This window comes from Buteo buteo, chromosome 12 (genome assembly GCF_964188355.1).
Source record: "Buteo buteo chromosome 12, bButBut1.hap1.1, whole genome shotgun sequence".
Lineage (NCBI taxonomy): Eukaryota > Metazoa > Chordata > Aves > Accipitriformes > Accipitridae > Buteo > Buteo buteo.
Window position 1 is genome coordinate 22,665,416 of NC_134182.1, and position 23,153 is coordinate 22,688,568.

General features: G+C 44.1%; 1 protein-coding gene across 1 annotated transcript; it reads left to right on the forward strand.

Moving 5' to 3' along the window:
- Positions 1-614: 614 nt before the first annotated feature.
- On the forward strand, positions 615-22,905 carry MRPS18A (mitochondrial ribosomal protein S18A). The gene is made up of 6 exons (XM_075042996.1): positions 615-763; positions 952-983; positions 4,493-4,597; positions 11,609-11,732; positions 12,551-12,617; positions 22,166-22,905. The coding sequence occupies exons 1-6, from the start codon at positions 664-666 to the stop codon at positions 22,308-22,310; spliced, it is 573 nt and encodes a 190-aa protein (XP_074899097.1). The 5' UTR covers positions 615-663; the 3' UTR covers positions 22,311-22,905.
- The last annotated feature ends 248 nt before the right edge of the window (positions 22,906-23,153 follow it).

Below are 23,153 nucleotides of genomic sequence, written 5' to 3' on the forward strand. Positions count from 1 at the left end.
AGATGGAAAGCATCTAAACTGGACCCACTGGTTACAAGAGTAAGTTTACAGCCTGGCAAAATGCTGCTTCAAATCTTCACCTGCCAAACCACAAAAGCCAGTGCAGGAACATGCACTGACCTTGGCATCCCTGGCAGATACAGATTTGAAACAAGCCCCTTCCCTGCACCCCACAGCTGGCCTGAAACACCACCTGAAACACCCCCCACAGCCCATCCAAACAGAGGAGCCTCTCCACCACATAGTTTAAGCTAAACCACCCCCTGTTCTTCCTCTCACTGAAGAGCCAGGAAAGATTCAGGAGCTGTGGCAGGAGTGTAGCTCAGGCCTCCGTAGCACAAAGCCAGCACTACCTCTAGATTCACCTCCATCCCAAGCTCATACAAGCTCACCAAACAAAAAAAAAAAAAAAAAAAAAAAAAAAAAAAAACAAAAAAAAACACCAAACCCAACAACAAACCTTAAAACAAACAGACAAGCAAACGAAAAAATAAGGAAAAACGCCCCACGGGGAAGATGCTGGGCAGGGGAATAACAGCGTCCCGCCTCCTCCTCCCCATCAGCTGACAAGCCCGCAGGAGAGACGCGCATCAAAATGTCGCCAGTAGAGCCCGCCTTCCTGCCGCCGGAAGCGGGAGTGACGGCAGCGTCAGCGACGGCAAGATGGCGGCGCCTAGCCTGCTGCGCGGTGGCCTTAGGCGGTTGTTCACCGGGCTCTTTGGAAATGGTTGGGTCTCGCCGCCGGCCCGAGCCCTCCGGGAGGGTGAGTCCGGGGGTGGCCCCGGGCTGCCCCAGGCTGCCCTGCGCCCCGTCGCCTCACGGCGGTCGGAAGAGACGGTTGCGTTCGCTGTATTTCACTCTCTCCCCCCCCCCCCCCGCCCAAGACACTGTTTCTTTTAGGCTGAATGAGTCTCATTGTGTCCTCCTATCTCTTTTTTTTTTTTTTTGCAGTTGTGGAGGTCACTGAAGGCAACACGACCACAGTAAGTCCCTGCACCCCTTTTCCTCAGTAGCTGCCTTTGCTGTCGCTTCTCCCTCCTTCAGCCTCCCGTTGTGTCCATGTCCGCGTCCGCCGTCCGCCCCCCCCCCCCCAAGAAGAAAAATAAAAGGGCAAAAAAGTCGCTATTCTGCCTGAAAGACATCTCAGGGTGTGAAGGCAAAACCAAAGGAGGAGTGTGTTGCACGTGGGGGTAAGCGATGGAGGGTTTGGCTGCTGAAGGTCGGGATTGTCACCCTGTTGCTGGTGACGGGTGGCTCCAGTCAGAGCCACCCATGAGCACCAAACCCCTCCCTGCACCCCTGGTAAAGTTGGAAGCCGCAACCAGAGGCATTTGGGACCCAAAACACAAGAGGCAGTTCTTCAGATGGGTTCCTTTTTTAAAGTAGTGACACTTGGCATCGTCTCCAGTGTGGGCAGGCACGAAGGAGACTTGTCTGGTGGCTTTGTTACTTCACCCTGGGCCAGCAACACAATGTGGCATCACAGGATGGCTCTGTACTGACTGCGTACCACACGTGTTGCTTGCCTTTGATCTGTGTTATGTTTGTTAATAACTGTGCCATAGTGACTGCAGGTGATGCAAAGCTTGCATCTTGTAATGCACTTGGTAAGAAAAAATTTTCAGTGAAAAGGGTATTGTCAAAGGAAGCCCTTAAATACTAAAGGAAAACTGCTCCTGAAAATAAAATAGAAGTTCTGAAGTAACTAATAAAGAACAGCATTTTCTCAGCTGTAGTTTAAGATAGGAAGGAAAAGACCAAAGCAGCAGAATTAGAATTTTACTTAATTAACACTGTCTAATCTGTTGCACTTTATCAACCGAATTGTCATTTTGTAGAAGAAGTACTGAAATTACTGGGAGGGGAAAGGAGATTGCATTATTCTGCTCACATTACATATGCCAGTAGCAATCTATGCCTTGGCTGGAGCTAGGTGGTACAGGTATTTTGAAATGTGTAAATATGGAGAGTGGAGCAGGAATTATTTGGGGATAGCTAGAAGACAGTGCACCTAAATGCTAATCTATATATACATAAGTAATAAGGAGGGGACAGACTTTTTTTGCTTGCTGGTGAAACAGGCAAAACCTGGTTGTTCATGCCTTTGAAAGTCTGAGTTTCCTTCTTGTCATATTTGTATTAGTGGACACTGTCATGTTTGAAACCTGAATAGAGCAGGTTACTTATATTTTAGATATATAATATAATAGAATATGGCAGTTTGCAAGATCTCTAAGGCTGTCAACAAAAATAAGTTTGAGGTGTGACAGTAGGTGTGATGGAATGTCTCTTTTTCTTCTCTTGAAGTGCCAGACTACTAATCTTTGACCACAGACCTGAAGAGAAGAGCTTGCAAGCATGCCCTAAAGTTGTTTTAACCAAAACAAGTGGGGAGTGTGCACACCAACACAACACACACAGTGGATTGCTGTACTTTGCACTCGGTTTCAAAGGGGTTGTAAATTATAATTGCGAAGTCCCAATACATTAACTGAGGCTTGAAGTAAAAACGGTATGCATTGCAGTAGCAGAGCCTTTAAAAAAATAATTCTTCCTGGCCCATTGTAGAAACATAAGGGAGATCTGGATATGTCTACTGTATAATATCCTAGCATCAATCTAGGATCCATCAGTGCCCCTAGATGAGGAAAATCTTGTAATACATGGTGTAAATTGACCAACCAAAGGGCTGATATGTTTCTCAGCACATCCTCTGGTCACTCCATTTATCCTGCCAACTCTACATCAGTCTTTTCTGAATCCATCTTTCTATGCTTATCTTTCTATGTGTCCTTGCTTTTATCAGTATTGAAGGAAGTGTTTGACATGAAATAGATGAACGAATCCGAGAGAAATCTGGATTTCATCAGCATACTGAGAACATAGAGCCCCTATATTCCCTCTTAGTTTTCTAATGGAAGAATAATAACTGAGTGGGTTAACAATATGAAAGTACTCAGTAGTTGGGGAATAATTGCCAAAAACTGTACACTAAAATTTATCTCAAGAAAAATTGATATTGACAATAGCATTCTGAATCTTTATTAATTTCTAAGATGGAATTACAGTCAAAGTACAGTCTGAAGCTAGACTGGAAAGAATCAAGACCAGATACACCGGCTTCCCAGAAAATAACTTTACCAATTAATAGAAAATTAGATACTGACCTGTATTTTATATTCATAGTTACTATTTTGTTTTTGTAAAGCTGGCTGTTCTACTTGTGGAGGAAGGAATCTTACTTAGAAATTGACATTGTTCTCTCTCTTTGAGGTACCGAGGTGCTTGAACTACAAATAACTTACCCGTTTCCATTTTGCCATCACTAGACAAGAAAGACACAAATCCACGGTATAAAATAGTTCTGACAGTTCAGCTGGGTGCCAGTGTCCCATGCACACTTACAGAAAATGTCGTGCTTTTCTCTTCCAAGGTTTTCAGGCACAGAACCTGACAGTTCAGTCTAAATCAGTCAGATTTTTTTTAAAATTAACATTGCATTCCACCTAGGGGCTTGCACTGTTTGAAGCTGTCTGATGGTGTTCAAAATCTGGTTTTAATCTTAATTTGACCAGAGGAAACTTCCAAAACATTTTGGATAAAAAAATGGCTTAGTTTTATTGTCTTTTCTGTCCGTTCAGCTGCAATTTGAGATAGCTCTTGCTTCTATTCATAAGTCCTCAAAAAAAAAGACAGGCACACATGTAGATAGACTTCTTATTCCTAAAATACCTACACTTAGAAAACAAATTTCTCAGGTTCTTCCCACACACACCTTCTACATCTTGTTGCATGTTACTTCTGAGAAAACTTGAGTGTTAGATGTCACCACTTTGTAGTGATATAGAAAAGGTTATAAAATGATCTCGTAAAGGAATTGTTCAGGGAATTAAACTGGATAAAATATTGGTGTGTTTAAAAAAGACAAACAAAAAAAATCCAAACAACCCAAAAAACCCATAGACATCTCCTAATGGTCCTTTCTTAAATTTAACTTTTGCTCAGAATTTTCCCTGATGGTGATTTATAATCTAGCAAGCCCCTACATGTTTTCATCCAAAACGTGCATCTGCTATTCTGTGACATTCTCATAGTCCCAGAAAAAATGTGTTTTAAATCTTTTGGCTAAAGGGCCAGTACAATTTCAAGGCATGGTGGTTCAAAGGAGTACTGCAATAAATAGAATTCAGGTGGATACAAGAACTTCACACTGACTGTGAACTAGTTTACGCTTAGTAAAACATACACAGGAATTTACCAAATAGTTCTCTATGGCCCTTGGATTTGTTCTTTTCCCCATAGTCTGTGAATATTCAAAGTGCTTGGTATGTCTATGTATAAGTGAGTTGAATAATGCAGGTACCGTTCCCCTTACATCTGCGCAATACTGGTCAACATGTTGTGGACTGGAGGAAAAATATTCCTCGAGTCACAGGTGCAGGTAGAGGTCTAAACTATGCCTGATCGTTATATCCTTTGAATTTTTTCCTAGATTGAAGGGAGAATTATAGAGGATGCTGAAACACCAAATCCTCCAAACCCCTCTGGCCAGTGTCCCATCTGTCGCTGGAACCTGAAGCATAAGTACGATTATGTGGTAAGTTTAATGAAGGAGAGTTCCCCCATCCTCACAGATAACTATTGCTCTCAGATCTACATACTGCATAATCTGCCCCTCTTGTCTTTTGCTGGGTGTAGAAAAGATAGTTAACTCCATCTCTGCTTCTCTTGGGTATAACAAGATCTTCCTACATAGTAATTATTTGCCTTGGCTGATGGTGTTCCTGGGAAAAAGAAGGATGAGCTCATATCAAATAGGAGGTCTGGAATTATACACAGGGCTATCTGATCTAAGAAGGCCATATATCTCTTTTGTGCCCAGCTGCCTTTCAGCATTGCACTTCCAGGAGAATTAAACTGGAATGCAAAATTTAGTCAACTGATTCAGGCCTGTTCTAATTCCAGAGAGGCCAAAAGACTTGACTAGATCAATTATATGTCTTCAAGCACTACAATTTCTCATTGTATCCATTGTTATCCATCTCATTGTTATCCATTAAGGTAATAACTGTTTTATATAACTTTTAAAACTTGATGGGTATGAAGAAGGGCATACGTGCATACATCCCTCACAACAGAAAAAATAGGTTTGATTCAAGCTTTTTGCAGGAAATGCTAATGAGAAGTTTATTAACTAATGAGAGGATTACTAACACTAAATGTAGAAGATAGGAGGGAAATCCTGTAATGCCTTACAACAAAAGCACAACAGTCAAGAACACCTTAGAAAAAAAAGCACAAGATAGAAGATGCGTAGTGTAACTGTACAAGAGGTCATTCAAACACTGAGTTTACAAAAGGACTGAGTGCCCCCTTGCAAGCTAAAACCCCAGTACTGGAATTAGAAAAGAAGAAAACAAGACAGGAACATGCTGTTACTAAGATAAGGCAACAGAAAACTCAGAATAAGTTAATGTCAATAGGATTAGAGCGAGAGAGATACAAATACATATGGAAGAAAAGAAATCCTGGTGAGAAAGAAAGTCCATTAATGAGAGGAGAAAGGGATTGAAAGCCACATTGGCTTCAGAATGACTAAGCTGCTCGCATGCAGTCCTAGCGCATGCACACAAAAGAAAAATTATGTTTTAATACCTAGCTAGTAATGGCAATCTTGCAAATGTAAAACAACAGGAAAAAACAGGTGCAGAAGTAACCTAAGCATTGAATTAGGTACAGACCAGCAGGCCTGGATTGCGTGTAGCCCCAAGATCTTAAGGGAATTAGCTAACAAATACATTGCTTCACTTGCAGGAATCGCCAAATGGTTTGAAAATAGCAAGTGAAATACTAAGTAGTTGAGAGAGGAAGGAGAATGATGCTGATGATTACCACATGGTAAATCAAATGTTGCGAATTCCAAGTTAAATGGTATCAACTAGGAGTAAAAACAAATAACCTGTTGGATAGGACTAATTATGACTCATGAATTATGAAGAACATGAGTACAGAAATAGTGCCAGAGAAAATACTTGCAGTTACTCCAGGCAGGTGAAACAACAGATGTGAGATGTAAATGAAATACCAGTTTAGTATCTTTCAAAGCCTATGTTGCAGAAATTAAGTTGTCTGTGATCTGAGTGTTGTCAGTCTTTCTGACTTGGGCTGGATGCAGTATTAAACAGTGAAATAAGTTGGGGGAGGGAAGTATTTGGTGTTCTCTGGTATGGTTTCCCAACAATTTGGGAAAGCTAAAAATACAATGAATTTGCAGACGATAGTAAATTAGGAGAAATGGCACATACCATTAAGGTTTGGAAAGTACTACAAAAACAGATCGCGTTTGTTTTGTGTTGCCCATGTTTGAATGCAGCGATTTCTTGCAGCTCTTTTCTTCTTCATGGTTGTTGAATTGTGTTGTGATCAAAACAGACCAATCACTTTTACAATGGAAAATACTTTCTTAAGGTTGATAGAGTTTTACGTGACTTTTAAATGCAAGGAGTCAACAGCATCATTAAACAGGGTAGTTCTACAGATTTCCGGAAAGCATTCCGTGAGTCACACATTAACAACTCCAGAGAAACTATAAACTGATGCTCAGGGATGAAATGAGCCATGGGAGTGGATTAAATCTTGGAAATTAATATGCAGACTCACTTTCTACTGTTGTCTGTGGCAAAAAACTATTGCACGTAGAGGTAACAGCGCTGTCAAGAACCAAAAAAGCAGTTTTAGACAATGTGATGCTGTAGAGCCTGAGTTCCACAATTAGAAGTAGGCTGTTGGTCCCAACAGACAATGTAAAGCATGAGCCTTAGGTGTGCTTGTAGAGTGAAATAAGATTACGAGTTTTCTTCCACACTTCAGTTTGATTCTTAGATCCTGTTTTCTACTGTTCAGTATGGAGGCAAGAGAAAAACGTGAGGAGAGATCCTGCAGCCAAAGTCTTGAGAATCATTGCTGAGATCATTCCTAAGAAACTGTGGTCCTGAGAGACAAACTAGGAACGTGTCCATCCTGGCTGTCATATAGTTTTTGAATGCATATGCATCTGGTGTATATATATCCAGTACTCCTGCTATAGAGCAGAGGGAGAACCTAGACAAAAAGCTAGAGAGGGCAGTGTGAACTGGTATTTCAGAATTGTAGAAGGTTCTTACCTCAGTATTTAGAAGGATTCCTCTGTGGGTCTGATGAGAACTAGGAGAAATTTCACTTCTGGAATAGACCACCTCTTCTGCTTGAATAAGTCCCTTATATGTTTGAATGCTTTGTACCAGTCATAGATTTTCAGGCTTTTAAACGTTAAAGTGAATAAGATCTTCCTTTTCTTCACAAAAGCACTCTGCTATTTTTCCTTGCTGCAGCAGTGATGAGTAGCAGAATCTTGAAATGCTTAGATAATAAGTTGCAGGCTTTTAACTGTGTGAGTAATTAAACAGTGGTACAATTTACTCACTGGTGGTTAATTGTCCTAAAAGTCTGTAAATTGAGAACAGCTATTTTTGTTAAAGATACAGCCTAGTTCATACAGCGTAACCTATAATCTGTGCTTGGTAAGAGATCAGAATAGATGGATCACAGTGGTTCCTTTGAGATTGATAAACTGAGATCAGTCAGTTGCACAGAAGGGAAAGTGTGAGCTTTTTTGCTTGGGACGCTTGTAATTGGACTGAATGAGGCACTTTGAAAAGGGAAGTGTTGAATTAGCCCCTGAGGGAGCTGAGTAATATGACCTCACAGGACTTTCCTTTTGTTATGTGCATCTAGCACAGTCTAAAGTAGTGGCATAATGAGTTACTTTGGCTGTCAGAGAACTGGGGGACCAATGTCTCCCAAGTTATTAATCAACTGAACAGGCATTGTGAGCACTAGCAGGTCATGATTCCAACCTGCTTCAGCTGTGGTGTGGACGGCTGCACTTGTCTTTGCCAGTTCAGTCCTTAGTCTGTGACGAGGCTCAGGATAACACACCCCAAGGTATACATTCCCACAGTTTGTGGTCTGCATGTGTCTGTCCATTAAAACTGAGACCTCCGTTGATTTTTTTCACATCCATTGGAGATAAAAAATTATTTTGGTCATTGTCAGAATGCAACTAGATTGAAACCTGCAATCCTGTTACGAAATGCCTGGAGAATGGTGTACAGCTCCCAGGAGTAGGGGGGAAAGGAAGAACTAGACTCTTGTATAACTGGAAATAACGACTGGCAGACTTGTCTGATACAGTCCAGTAGTAATTTGGCTACACAGACGGAACTCTTCTTGCAGTAAATGAAAGTTTTAATGAAATTGCATGTAAGCAGTCAAGGATCCTGCTTTCCAAAGTGTCTGCAGATATTAAAATGCAGAGATGCCTCTGCATTTTGGTTGCCATCCATTCACAAGAACATGCTGTACATAGTGTTTCATTCAGCAAGTTTATCCAGGCCTTTTAGAAGTGAAGGCTAAACTTGTTTTTCGTTTTCCCCTTTACCCACTTCAAACATCATTAATCTGAGTAGGCAGTAAATATGTCATCTTGCTTTGGCAGCAATTAGGGGAAACCAAACTGCAAGCTTTGCCTATTAGCCCTAGATTAATTCAATCCAAGTTGTTTTCATCAAATGCTGCAGATTACAGGGGTGGGAATCTGGGTCCAGCCTCCTGGGAGCTGTCCAGTGATTAAAGCAAATCCGTGGTTACAGGCTTGGCTGTCCACTAGCACAAAATGTGAATTTCATGGAACATGACGGCACCATGAGAACTTGCCAGACATATTTTTTTTCTCTGACTGTTCCACATACTTGTTCACTTCCCTCCACAGCTGCCCCATAAAGTTGGCTGTACCTGTCTGCTTTCTCCCTGTGGTAAGATGCATCTGTGCAAGTACTCTGGGAGAGGCACCTGGCCTGTTAACTGTGGGGATCTTCAGAAATGGACAAACCTTCTGTCAAGTGTGCAGCATTTTAAGCCAAATGGCTTGAGTGTAATTTGGAGCTGCAGCGGCTGGGACATAGATGATTTCAGTTAAGAAATAACTGCCACACAAGGGTGTTGGTCAGTTGGTGACACTGTTGGTCAGAGGTGGTAACAGAGAATGGATTTTCCTGATTTTTTCCAGAGGGAGAAAAAGAAAGACTATCTTCTTTTGCTTCCCACCTCCCCCCCTTTGCATGGAAACACTTGATAACAAGTCTGTGACTCCTTGAGGCGTGGTGGTAATACGAGAAATCACTTGGACCACACACACCCTTCACAAGAGCCTGTGGCCTACTTAGGATTTCACGGCTGCAAAGACTGGAACAGCCTCAAACTTGCCATCAGCTCCCTTTTTCCTCTTTCCCACAGAGTAATGCAGCAGGCTAGTAGAAAAGTGTAGAAAGTTTTTCTCTTTCTAGGCACTTGGAGCTGAACAGCCCTTTTTCACTTAGGGAAGCAATATGTTTGTGCTAAATGGCAAGTTGAGCTGTTGGTGATTTGGAGAACTGGATGGCTAAAGAGGAAAAAAGGGGATGGAGTCTTGCTCTGGTTTCCTGAACCCAATCCAGTGCATTTCAGGAGTGGTCAAAAGTCAGTGCCCTTGGACAGTTTGGCTGGCCTCCGTCCAGTTTCCACCAATGCAGCTGGCACCAACTGGTCCCCTTGTTACTGTTCTCATTAGCAAGGCCATGTGTTAGCTGGACTGAGGACATTTCACTTCCGTTTTAACCATAGATGGCCTCTCAGGAGCTTGCTGCTAGTTGCTCAGCTGTGCTTTTCTTGTTCTTTGGATACAACATCACTCTGTATGGTGGTTGATAAGTCATTTTGTATCAGTGAGAAGTTGCCTAACCTGCCATGTTTTCAAAGGAGCTGGATCTGAAAATCAGTCTGAACACATGCATTGTAGACAAGTGGAGGTAGAAAGGAAGCCAGATAAGGGAAGAGGGAAATTGTGTGTCATGATGATATTAGTGAGGGTGGGATTGAAGGCAGGGAGCGGGTAGGACAAAAACAAACCACAAAAACCCAAAACAAAAACAGCTAGGTTTTTACTGCAGCACTTGTACGGCAGCATCTGTCAGAATCAGTCATTACCTAAAAGCCATACTGAATTCCAGCAGCCTGCTTCAGAGCTGAGCTGGTCTTGTGCATTGAGGGTAGGTGTATAATTCCTAGATAGCTAGGTTTTCTGAATATTCATTTTTATATCCACTTGTGATTGTTTGCTTTTGCAAGGGCAGTAAATGAAGCTAGGAATGCTGCAGGGAGCTCTTTGTAAAAGAGCAAAGATAGGGGAGTGGGAGCAGGTCTGCGAATCTGTGAGCAACAGGCAGAGCCAGGGTCACCCAATGTGAAAAGCAGCAAGTACTTTTCATTCTTGCCTGTTGCCCTAGACAGGGGGGGTGCAAAGTGCTGACATACCTGGTTTGAATTCTGGAGGTGCTCACTGGCAGGTCCCTTCCCGCCTGCAGGCAGCCTCCACATGGTCCAGCTACCTCAACTATGAACGTGTTTACAACAGCGGTGGAGAAGTAAACTCTCAACCAGCAGCAAGTCTGTCAAGAGATGGGGAAAAAAACAAGCACAGAGTCTCCAGAGGGCCTTTGGGCCAACTTATGCTGATGTCAGCATGTCAAGGGGACCTGCTTGGCCTGAGGGGTACATTTTCTCTGGTGCTGTGTGTGGAAATGTAAAGCACGTATCAAAATACTGGGCTGTTGTACTGTGTACAGTTAATGGGACACTCGTACAACAGCTGTTGCCGCTGTGTTTAAAAATTTGTCATCCCAGTCCTGTGATACTATCTGATCCTAGAGATCCCTTTAATTTTGTTTCTATTGAGTGCTTTACATTTCTAGAGCTCTTAATTGGTAAGGTCAACAGCAGTGTAATCTAAATGATTATTGAATCACAGACAAACCCTTGGCATGCTCCGAGTGCTCCTTCCATCCAGCATGGCTGTAACAGCCCCATCTAATGCACGCACAGTCGAAGGACTGAAGGCAGGGATTTATCCTATTAGGTCCGTCTCATCAGTACACATTCTTTTCTTACAAAAAGCTTCTTCGTGCAAGATCTTGGACCATTTTCCTGCTCTCCACCCCTCCAGAGAGACATGAGGGAAGTTCCACCATGGGAAACTGGATAAAAGTTTGAGGAGTAGATGGCAGAGAACAATCCTGCTCTGAGGGAACAAGGAGGGGGCCAGAGGTGATCTAACATATCTCTGACCTTTAGGATAGCAGCTGTGATGGCATTTCAAGTTGTGTAAACAGTATCCATCTGTAGGTCTTGTGTAACTGTGCCTGAGTACCTAGGACGCATTATCTTAGCTAGAATCTTGGAGCAAGCAACAGTGAAGTAGCAGGAATTGCAGCTGACATCATGTGTTTACACTAGTGAAGTCGGGGGAAGGCTCAGACCATCTGAGTGACCTTACTGAGCTAAGCTGGCAGGCGGAGTGACAGCAAGCAAAAGCCACTTGTCAAGCTGCAGCCAAAATGCGTAGAAAGGAATCATTGTTTTGCTTTGCTTTGTTTTGAGTTCTGGACACAGTGCAAGGGTCAGCACAACACCTTAGAATCACAGCAGTTAAAACAGCTGTAGCACTGATGGTTTTGCCCTTCTCTTGCTCCCTCAGGACGTCTTGCTGCTGAGTCAGTTTATCCGTTCTGATGGAGGGATGCTGCCACGAAGGATCACAGGCCTCTGTTTCGAGGAGCACAGGAAGATTGCTGTCTGTGTGCAGATGGCTCACCGTGCAGGTACCTAGCCTCCTCCTGAGACAACCCTTTACTGTGGGGTACCTGTAGAACCCTTGAGAGGGGTCTCCCACCCAATTAGTATAGCTCAGTGAGATGTCATTGTCCAGTCACCCAGCAAACTCTTTATGGTCCAAGTGCTGGGACAGGATGATGGACCAGAGACTACTTGTTCCACTTTCCGTGTATCTTGGCTCCTGCCTTGGCAGCAGACATTTATCCCCGTAGATGTGTCTACCATTGCAGAAAGATCTGGGAAGTGGCTCAGTCTCTAGTAACTAATGATTAAATACCAGCTTCTGAAATTACTTGATTTAGTGTAAGCTTGACCTACCCCATTAATAACATGCACCTATCTATCATCTGCCATGTGAAGACTTTTTTGCTTTACCCTGGGACTGGGACCCAGGTTGACACAGTTGGAGTATTTTGCTGATCTTCATACCTCGTACCTGAGTTGTATCCAAATTAAATGGACTGAAAATTTTAATAGTCAGATTTTCATCACAGAGATGGAATCTGATTGGACACCAGTGCCTTATGCCTTCTCAAAAAGCCTCTTCAGTGAGACCAAGTGGCTGTGTCTTTGGTGTGTGTTTCTTCTCTATACCCAGCAGAACCTCCTAGCTTCTCCTTGGCTGGGGTGCACATTCAGCAATGACTTAAGATAAAATAGCCTTTCTACTGTACTTGAGTTTTTGCTGTGCTGTCCCAGTAGGGACCTAGGTTGCCTGGCTTACAAGGTGTAATGTAACTTCTGTATGTTATAGAGGCAAGGAGGCTCTGCAAAATATTCTCACACCTTTCTTTTTCTGTTTCAGGTTTGTTGCCAAACCACAGGCCTCCACTTCCTGAAGGGCATATTCCCAAGAAACCCAAGCTCAACAGGTGAATAGTCTTGTCTTTCCACATCTCTTTTTTTCAGGAATAGATTAGAAGAGAAAAAGCAGTTCCTTGTAACTGGGTAAAACATGCCTCAGGCAACAGGGCTCGTGAAGAGTACTCACAGCATTTTCGAGAAGGAAGCTCTGTCATAATACTGTCATGTCAGTCTTTTAAGGACAAACCACATCTTACTCAAACCATTTATCCACACAGGATTAAAACTGCCACACATGTTAGAGTCTGCCCTCCCTTCCTCAGCTGCACTTGCCTCCTCATCACTAACACTCGGTAGGGCAGTCACAGGAGGATGCCACAGACATGGAATCACAGGATCATAGAGTGGCTGAGGTTGGAAGGGGCGTCTAGAGATCGTCTAGTCCAAGCCCCCTGCTCAAGCATGGTCACCTAGAGCAGGTTACCTAGGACTAGGTCCAGTCAAGTTTTTAATATCTCCAAGGATGGACCTTCCACAGTTGCTCTGGGCATCTTGTTCCAGAGAACCAACCTCATAGTGAGACAGTGTTTTCTTATGTTCAGACAGAATTTCTTGTATTTCAGTTTTGCCCATTGTCTCTTGTCCTGTCACCAGGCACCACTGGGAAGAGCCTGGCTCTGTTGTCTTTACACTCTCCTTTCAAGTATTTATAAACATTGGTAAGACCCCCCTGAGCCTTCTTTTCTCCAGGCTGCTCCCTTCTCTCTTATGCTTTTGGTGCCTGGCCCCCAACAACAGGAGGGTGCCCAGGAGGGGTACCAGCAGTGAGTGGGGGGCTGAGCAGCCAGCAGGGGCCCATCACGAGCCTGTTCCCTTCTGCCCCATCCCCGTTTCTCCCAGTCAGCGATTCGCCCTCTGCCTGCCCTTCCTATGCAACAGGGTCTCTTCCCCCTCCCAAGCCTGAATGGTCCCTGGCCTTTGCTGGGCGAAGGGAAAGCCTGCTGCTGCCTCCTGTACTGTGCTGGGTGCTCAGAGGTGCTAATCCCCTGTTTATGACCTCACACTCTGTTTCCATGGGGATGTCAGAGCGGTTTATGAACCTCACGTTAGCAAGCCATGGGGTTACCAGAGGCCATGGGGCTGTCGCTGGGAGAGCTTAGGTTGCAAAGCTGGAGGCGGCTGGAGACTCTTGCGTTTCAGGTCTGACTCTCTGCAGTGGAGATTTGAGGCAAGCTCTTGGAAATGTCCCTTGGATGCTGACAGGCTGCGTACTGGCTGTCAGTGAGGATCAAATTAGAGGACTCTAAATTTGATGCAGCCCTGTAACCATCAGCTACTTCAGGTCTGAAAACTACTTCTTTCCTGTGTCTTACAAGTCTTTGGGATTCTTAAGTAGCTGTGTCTATCTAGCAGCTGTGGGGTGGAGCACATTGTCTGGTTAGCATTCACATAGCAACCCTGCATAGCAGGTTGAGACAGGAAATGGTAAATCTTGTGTCTTGCTGGCATCACACCAGGACTCCAGATCTAATGTCCTGACTCTTATAAATTGTTCCACAGGCTTTTAGTGAGAACAAAGAATGGATGCCTCTGGATATGTTCTACATGAAAGTAGGTGTAGTAGGCTACACCTCTAAAATCAAGAGATTTAAATTGGAGATTACTATCCAAGCCCTCCCTATTGCATTATTAGTCCCTCCCTACGCTACCCTTGTTTTTCTCCTCCCAGCAAGGGGACGTAGCAAGCAGGATGGAAGCAGAGTTTAGAAAAAGAGAGCACAGCTGTTGCCGAGGAGATGGAACAGCACTGAAGTAGGCAAGCTTTGGGGTCTGGGTGGAGACAAGAGAATGGGATCAAGAAAATGGATTGAAAGTTTTGGTGATGGGGCTGGAACTAAACAAATGAGTCCCAAAGCCAGGATAGAGCACAGTGGTACTTCAGGAGTGCTCTCCTGGTCCCTCATGATACTGTCTTCTCAGCCTGCTGGAAGGGGAATGCTCTGCATGTTAGAGCCTTGTGAAATCTTGGCCATTGCGGTTCTGTGAGAGTTTTGACTGTGCGTACCCCCACCTACACTTCCCGCATTGCTCTCTGAAACAGTAGCTGACACCACATAAGGCAGGAGATATAAATTGCTTCCTTCCTGTAGTCTGAAGGGTACATGCTGAAGACATTCAACCAGTACTTATTTGGGGAATGAAGCCAAAGCTCTTACCAAAAGTTTCCCACATAAATGACTTGTCCAAGCTTACCTTGTCTTTGCCTCTGTACTTGTTTCTAAAGCTTTCTGTAAGTCTGTAGTAATTTGGGAACCACTCAACCTGTGGTGCTGCCAAATGCAAGTGAGCTGATGGGAGGACAGGGGCAGAATTGGGCTGGGACTTTTGAGTGGAACAAGCTGCCTTGTACAATGCCATGAGAACATGACCAGGTCATTCTCTAATCCTGTCTAGTGTAGTATCAGGGCTACACACCTAACTTAGCCTGTTCCTTCACTGTGTTTATGTTGTCTGGGTTTTTAAGTGCCAGTTCAAGAAGGGATCAACAGGATCTACAGAGAGCCTATTAGAGCAGGCAGTACATTGCACAGTTAAGTGATGTATTTTCCAAATCCTTGAGCTTCAGCTCTTCTTCACTGTATTGGCTGTTCTAGTCATCTTCACCCCTCTGCTTAAAAGAGAGGTAACAGTGCTTTTTTGCACTGCTGCCGTAGCTCTGGAATGCCAATGCGGAAAAACTGAGGTGCCTCATAATATGCTTGGGCCCCTTGTTAGAGCTCTTTCAAGACAGGAACACAGGTAATGTACATTCCTTAACATCAGTTTAACCAGCCCTTGTGCTCTCCAGCTCTGCCTGCAGTGATGGCTTTTTCTGTGCTCCACCAGTGGGCCTACTCTGAGTGTGGTGTTGAAATATGCCCTTCTGTACCCCATCCCCTCCAAAACAACCCTCACCAGCCACTGTACAGGAGCAAACTGAAGTGCCCGTGTTTTAGATGCTGGGGCTATTGAATTGTCACCAGCTGCTTGAGGGACCTTTAATGTGATGTGTGAATGAACCAGGGATTCTGGCACAGAAGGTTGCCCATTGCTGTGCACTCATGCTTACAAAGGTGAAAGAGGCATCACTTTCTTGGCTCTGCAGGAGTCTGGTCCTCCTTGGTCAAAAGAAAGTAGTCATGCGGAAACAAGCCAGTGAACAGAGATGGAGACAAACTTCTATCAGGGCTGCAAACTGGTAGTTCTCACAGGTGGCTAGTAGTATCCAGTATACTGAGAATTTAGTCCATTCCCAGTCACATGTCCTCATTCCTGCTGTCTCTCCCCCTCACTCATCTGCACTTACTCTCTTGCCATCAGGAGCTTGCATTGCACATGGAAGAAAGCTTTGCATACAGAAGACAGTTTCTGCTATACTGTTCTAAAATAGGAAGGTGCAAGGTGAAAAGAATAGACAGAGCACTGTAGAGGCATATAGTCTGTCTCAAGACTGACAGTAAGCTTTGCCCTGCTGAAGGACAGCATTTCTCTCTGAGTCTTATCTGTTCTTTTGTGTGTTCACCCCTTCTGCCCTGAAATTCCTTTCATTGCCCCCCTGTAAGCAATCTGTTGTCTAACTCTTCACTCTGAATTGAGAAATCTTTCACTCTTTTAAAGGAGGGACTTCTGAGAAGTCACTGTCTACTACAGATATTACTCTACGTATTTCTATGAGGATTCCTACTATCTGGGGACAGAAAATCTTACACTGAGCTGAAGAATGTTTTGCTGATGGTAGAGCTCTTGACATTAGACTACACCATCAGCTGCTAGAGTGACAGGACCAAGATGAAAGCCTAAGCTAACCTTAGGGACTGATTCCGCTCACACCACCAAAGATTGAAGGAGATTCATTGTGGGGAGTGTAACTTGAAGTGGGAGTCAGAGCCCAGCACCTCTGCTCTAATACAGACCTGAGCATTCACTTACCTCATGTAGACTCTGTGGATGTTCTGTAGACTCAGAGCAGCAACCCCTGCCTGGCAGAAGTCTGGCAGATTACTTCATTTGGATGAGCAATCCCTTTCATTTCTCTCCAGTCTGGTAAAGTTCTGGTTGATGCTTCCTTTGGCCAGGCTTCTTCCAAGGTTGTGTCAGTGTTTTTGAGAGCAGCTTCATCTGCTGCCAAAAGAGGGACAAACCAGCCTGATGAAAAACTGCTTTGTCTCTGGTTTTTGCCCCTGAGATGATATACAGGCCAGCTGCATAGGAGAAGCTCTGTGGCTCCTGGGCAAAGGTGCTAAGGAAATACATAAAGACGGGTTAAGGAGCTGTGTTAATGTATACTTTTGAGAGCACCAGAAAAGCTGCTCCTCAGCTTTTCCTTGGCTGCACATGTGGCTGTCTTGGCCAGAATATTTGCCCCATGTCACAGTCACCCTGTTTAAAGTGAGCCTGCTTCAAATACAAAGTGTCTGGCGTGCATTGGCTATCACCTAGCTGAGATTAAAATGTAACATGCCACCGTATGGAACTATCAGCAAACTGTTTGGTTTTAACAAGGGTCAGGGGTGCTACCCTGCCATTGATCTAGTGATGTGAATTGTGGATTTATCATCCAGAAACCCTCTGCCTCCTCTTCCCCTCCAGAATGTGCTCTTCTGGTGCTTGCTCAGTGTTTTCCAAAAAGCAGAATACTTGCTCTATTTTCTGAAGTGGTTTTATTGTCTCCGTTGTATGAACTTTGGACATTCCCTCCTACATGCCCCAGATTTCTCTGCAGAGAGGTAAGAATTTCCCTGCTTTGCACTGGGTCACTTGGCAGCTGGTCTCCCACTACCCACCCCATCTCCTGATCCTGTTTCTACTACTGGAATGCAAGAGGAAGAACAGAATGCTTTGGGAAGTAGCAGCCTGCAGATCCTGCCTTGTTCTTGGTCTCCAGCTGTCTAGCACAGTATGGGATCACCCATCCAGGATGTAATGTAACATAGAGGAGGAGATTAGGAGTTGGAGAAGAAGGTATAACATGAAAGTGAAATGCCAGTTTGAGCCAAGCTGTGTGGTCCTGGGGGTGGTAGGAGACACATGAGAACACCTTGTGGTCAGAATTCAACTGGGGAGCACTCCATAGCTCACTCTTCTACCCCCTGCAGTTGGGACTTACCATGATATTTCTCATTTCTTGGACTTTAGTTCTTTGCCTTTTTGCTTTCTGCCTGATTTGTTTCTGACAGTGATAGCTCAAGAATGTTACCACTTAACTGCTTTACGAGCTATGGGTGCTTTTGAAGAAATATGGCCATGGGAGTACCCACATCATCCATAAACTCTTGAGTCTACTGTCCTCTTCCTCTCTTCCATATCATTTGTCTGCACAACTTGGACATGGAAAACCAATGAAGTTTACCCCCATCAATGCAGAATTACTCCCTACAGTTCATTTTCTCATGTTTGGCCCAGTTTGGGGCTTTCACTGTTTCCAAGGGATGATTCCACAAGCAAACTTGTCTTGCAGCCAAGGATTGTTCCCTCATCCTCAGCCTGAATTCTCCCTTTCATGACTTCCTGCTGTTATTTCTGCATCCATTTGTGCTCCAGCCTGGCATGTTCCAGTGAAGTGCTGCAGCAACAAAATGTTTTCACTAGCCCATGTGGCCGAGGAAGTTCTCAGGGATTTCACCAGCACCATGCAGAGTGACAGACTGTTCTCATATTCCAGAGTCATGTGTGTGCAAGCCACCACACACCAGCACCATTTGGGAAACAGTCAAGCACAGCTGCAGAACAAACTTCTATCCTTGCTTTCAGGAATGGAAACCTGAATAGCTCAGGAGTTTTCTTTCCAGCACAGAGGTTGTTGCATGGATAGGGTGGACTAACACTCTATCCAGAACAGTCAATGAGTTCAAGCCAGCATCTAGATGCTCTCTTAACGTGAATATAGTACTCATTTTCTTCTGGCAGGTCTAAAATACTGGTTAAAGCACAACACTCTGAAGTTGTTCCCTTTCCAAAAGGACTAAGGGATGTCACAGGTTCCCTGAGTCTGGGCTCTGTCAGCAAGAGGTGCTGTAGATTATGGAGTACTTGATTTTGAGTGCTCAGCTACCACTCCATTTTCAGCTTCCTACTGGAAGAACAGAACTTGGCACAGATAATATCCAAGTCAATCCCTCCTCCATCACCTGAACCGAAGAAGTTGCTATGTGTTAGGAAAGAGGCAGGTTCCACATGAACTCCTCATGAATTACAAAGTTCTCGGGCTCTGTAGACACCTCTCATCCCTGGGAGCAGAATCTGGTTTCACTATCAGCTTTTCACTCCAGCAGCATGTGGTTTCTCTAATCTGCATGGAAACTGTGCTGTGCATAGCATGTGAATTCAGAAGCAAAGAGCCAGAGTGGCTGCAGGTGAGCAAAGCCAAGGGGTGTCACGGGAAGGGATGTGGCAGGGAGGAGGCAGTCTTGCCAGCACTTTGATCGAGTGCTTCCTGCAGACTGTAGCCCTCTGCCTTCTACTCTTAATCCAAACAAAAGCCAGACTGAAAAAGTTCAGTGGGGGTTCAGAAGTTCAGCCTTGAACTGCACCAACATGGCCTTTGCTTGGGCTGCATGCGGGACTGCAGTTACCCCATGGGTATGTCGTTTCCATTACCCAGCACATGGAAGCCCTATGCCTACTCCTAGGGGTTAAGTGGCAGCCTCTGAGTGGGAGGGCTTTAGGGCCCTCCTGCCTACTGAATAAAATCCATGGAAACAGAATTCCATGTGCCACAGAGATTTTAGGCGATTGCAATGACTGCAGGTGACTAACCATAGTTGTTTCCATCCTGTTTATAGCTTGCCATTTCCCATCAGGAAAATCCCACCAAGATTCCCATCACTTTATCCAAACTACTCATTTATGCAGCTGGAGTCTCGGGATTCTCGTTGTTGCCCAGGATCCTACCATACTCAAGGGGGCAAGCAGAGCCCCGAGGTTCATTGCCAGTCCCAGAGATTGGCAGTTCTGTCCCCTTTTGTCCAGAGTGAGAGCTCTGCATACTGAGATAACAGGAGACTGCGGACCAGCTGCATTTGGCATCCACATGGAGGTACTGTCCTGACGACACTCAGCTGGTTGAGAAAATTCAGACCATCTGCCAGTGTGTGTTTGTAGGTTGTTATAAAACTCCCCAAGACAAACTGTGTGGTTGGATACAATTGAAAGTTAGGTGACTTGGCTAGAAAAGGGGCTATGCTACCTTACATGGACAGCAGAGTTTGCAGAAAAGTCCTGTGTGCTGGACTTTGAAGCTCTCATATGTGAGTTTTGTGGATTATTTTTACTCTCAGAAAAAAGATAATTTGTGAAATAGTACGAACTGGGGTTAGTCAAAGAGGAAAAGGAAAAAGGAACTTCAGACTTGACTGCTCCCAGGCATCAGGCTTCTGCCACTGCTGAACCAAGGTAAAAAAAAAAAAAAAGAGGCAGCAAACAAAATAGGACAAGTTTGAGTTTGGGACAAAGCAAGTATTAAAAGCGCTAAAAGCAAATGTGCTCCAGGAAGGGAAGGCATCCAAATGTCTGTTTCAGCTAACAATGAAAAGCCCCAGCCTGCAGTCCCCAAAGGAAGCCAAAAGCCTGGACCAGAGGGCTGGATTAGACCTGCTCAAAAGAGAAATAACAAAAGCTTTAAAATCAGGCCATTACTAAATCCTCCTTCCTATGCAGAATTGGGGTGTGCACTTCCAGCCCCCCGGCCCCAGAAACAGAGGGATTTCTTAAAAAGCCACTGTCTGTTTAAACCTGCACACAGCATTCATGTGTATCTCACATTCACGCATTCACTTCTCTCCCAGTGAGATCATTTATTATCACGGGAGCACTTTCCCGTAAGCATGTGGACACATGACCAGAACTGCACTTGGCACAGTGATGCATTAAAACAATTTGGGATTTTTCTCCTCCTTTGCTGTAAGTGCAGTCTTGCAATACCAAAACTTGTGTTACAGACCTCCCCCTGCAGCAAGAGGAATATGAAAAGAAGGACCTAGCCCCATGTGCCCATCTAATACCCCTACAGCTTCTCCCAAAGGAGCTGCCTTGCCATGGTTCTTTGCCAGATTCCAAACTGATGACCTGCATTTGGTCTCTCTGAACTCCCCTTGCATGTGAAATTAGAGACAGGAGAGTCTCTCCTACTTCCTGTCCTGATGTTGTTATGTAAGGGATTCCACTAATGCACTAGCATAACATTAAAGGTCAAAAGGGGCCAATTTAATGCATGCATAGAACAAGTGGCTGGATCTTGCTCTATGCTGTCTCCCAGATCCCTCCTGCTGTTGCTTCTAGGTGTTTTAACTATCATAAACTCCTTGAAGCCAAAGCAAAGTATTTTGGAAGTGGCTTCATTTCAGTGGCAGGAACCTCCAAATGTGATTCATTTTTCAATTTGTGCTGTTCAGGATTGCTGAGGAAGAAAAGTGCTAGGAAAACAGGCTGCTGTTATATAGTCTGTAGCTGCCTGGCATAGCAAGCTTTCTTTGTAGTTCTCCGGAATGTGCCAAATGCCTTCAAACAAATGCATTACATGGTCTCTATCGAAAGTTCTTAATATCTCAAATTTGTACAATGCAAATAAAAGGTAAAAAAGCTGTTTGGGGAGAGGATGACTGATTGAGGTTACATTAAGACTATGGGATTACTCAACAGAGGCATGCAAACATCGCTGGACAAAGTTTATCCGTCTGTTCCAAATTCTAATTTGTTGGAGCATTGTTTGTGCAGATTATGCTAGGGTTTTACTTTGGATCTTTATTGTCTGAAAAGACTCCTCTTTCTCTAAGGACCTCTATTCCCCTCTCTACTGGTAGCAAAAGATTTAAAGCCTAACAAAATTCCAGGCCACCCAGCCACAGGGTAAGATTTCCAGTAACTGATTCTGGATCTGAAATCCCTTGCTTGTTTGCAAAGCCAAGTCTAAAACTTCAAATGGTAAAAAAGCAGACATAGCTCTTCACAGAGATTTGTAGTTGTGATGATAATTGCATTCTAGTACCTCTTACACTGTAAGTTCTGACATCCTGCACCAGTAAGCTGCAATAGTATTATACAGAGAACACTAAAGCAAATTTGGACATACGAAAATAGAAGACTAGGCCAGAAACCCATCCCATGCAGAATCGATTATCCACGAAAAGTAAATTAATCCCTTTTTAGAGACTTTATTTCTCACAGAGTTTAGCCTTTGTAATTAGTTTACCTTATTGAGGCCAGCTGTTGAAATAACATGTCCCATAGAGGCTGGATGCATTCAGTCTTGGACTTAGTTGCACTGGAGCGATTTGGCACTCCAGTTTAGCTACAGGTGGACAACTTGCCAGCAGCCTGGAGACTACACCTGATTTGTTTTGTGAGACTGGAAGTCAAGCAGGTGCCAGTGGGTTCAGTACAGAGGTGCAGCTTAGAAGTTCCAAAACAAACAAAAATTCCTTTCTAGTGGTCCCTTCTGAATTGAGGGAGCTCTGCTCATGGTTATTCCTTTTATAAAGAGCCATGTGGGGAGGCAAAGGCAACAGTGCCTGCTCCTGCTTCAGCTGGAACCTTTTCTCACTGATCAGTCTCAAACTGAAATGTGTTTGTGTTTTGACAGGTATCTGACCCGCTGGTCCATCAGATCAGCAAAGCCCATCTGGAGGAGGGGCCCTAAGTGGTGCAAAAAACCCATGCCAGTCGGACACCCTTTGCTGAAGGATAATGTCAAGTATACACACAAGCCTCTCTATTTAAACCACTAGGGGCTGGGACTGGCATAGTCAGTAAGCACAGCTGTTTTCCACTGTTCTGCTTGTTTTGCAAGTTTGTCAGTATCTCCAATTTTCTTATTCCATAACTGTCATTTAGTACTCTGTGTTGTCTCCAGTGAATAAGCTATGATCTGCTCCTCTAGGAGAATACAAGATTCAGCAAAGCAAAGTTCAATGTGCAGAATGATTTGGAGAAAGCAGGGGACAAAGACTTTTACCTCAAAGCCAGAAAGGATGTGAAGGCTTTTGTTTCATTATGGCCCACAACTGGGTTGGAAAAGGATGTTTCCTTCTTTTGCCAGCAATGAATGGTGATTCCCCACTAATGTGTTTCAACTTGGATTTGCCTCACTTGGGCTTTTGTACCTGTGACACTGATGGAAGAGAAAGTCTCCTGCAGCACTGTTTCCTTGGCAATAACAGAAATTGTTAATGACTACTGAAATTATTTTTTTAATAAAAATTTGCAGCAGAACACCTGTGGCAGTGGTAGACAGGCATGTGTGTGTCCTACATGTCCCCTTAAAGATTCCTGGCTTGTGCTTCACTCCTGGATATAGCAAATACAGAATGTTGACATCCTTGATGACTTGGCCTGTTTTTTTCCCCTTGCAACTACATTTGCCATAAGTCTTCCATGTCAGTGATATGGCTGCTTCCTGAGATAGTTTGAGGCAGATGGATGTGTGTAATTTTCCACCCTGTAACTAAAAGGTGGCACCATTTCTCTCCCTGTACAGTACATGTATGCACCTTCTACCTACTGACCACTGCTACTTGAGAAGTGCTACTTATGGGCCTGGTATGAAAGGCTCATTACATTTATCGGGGTCA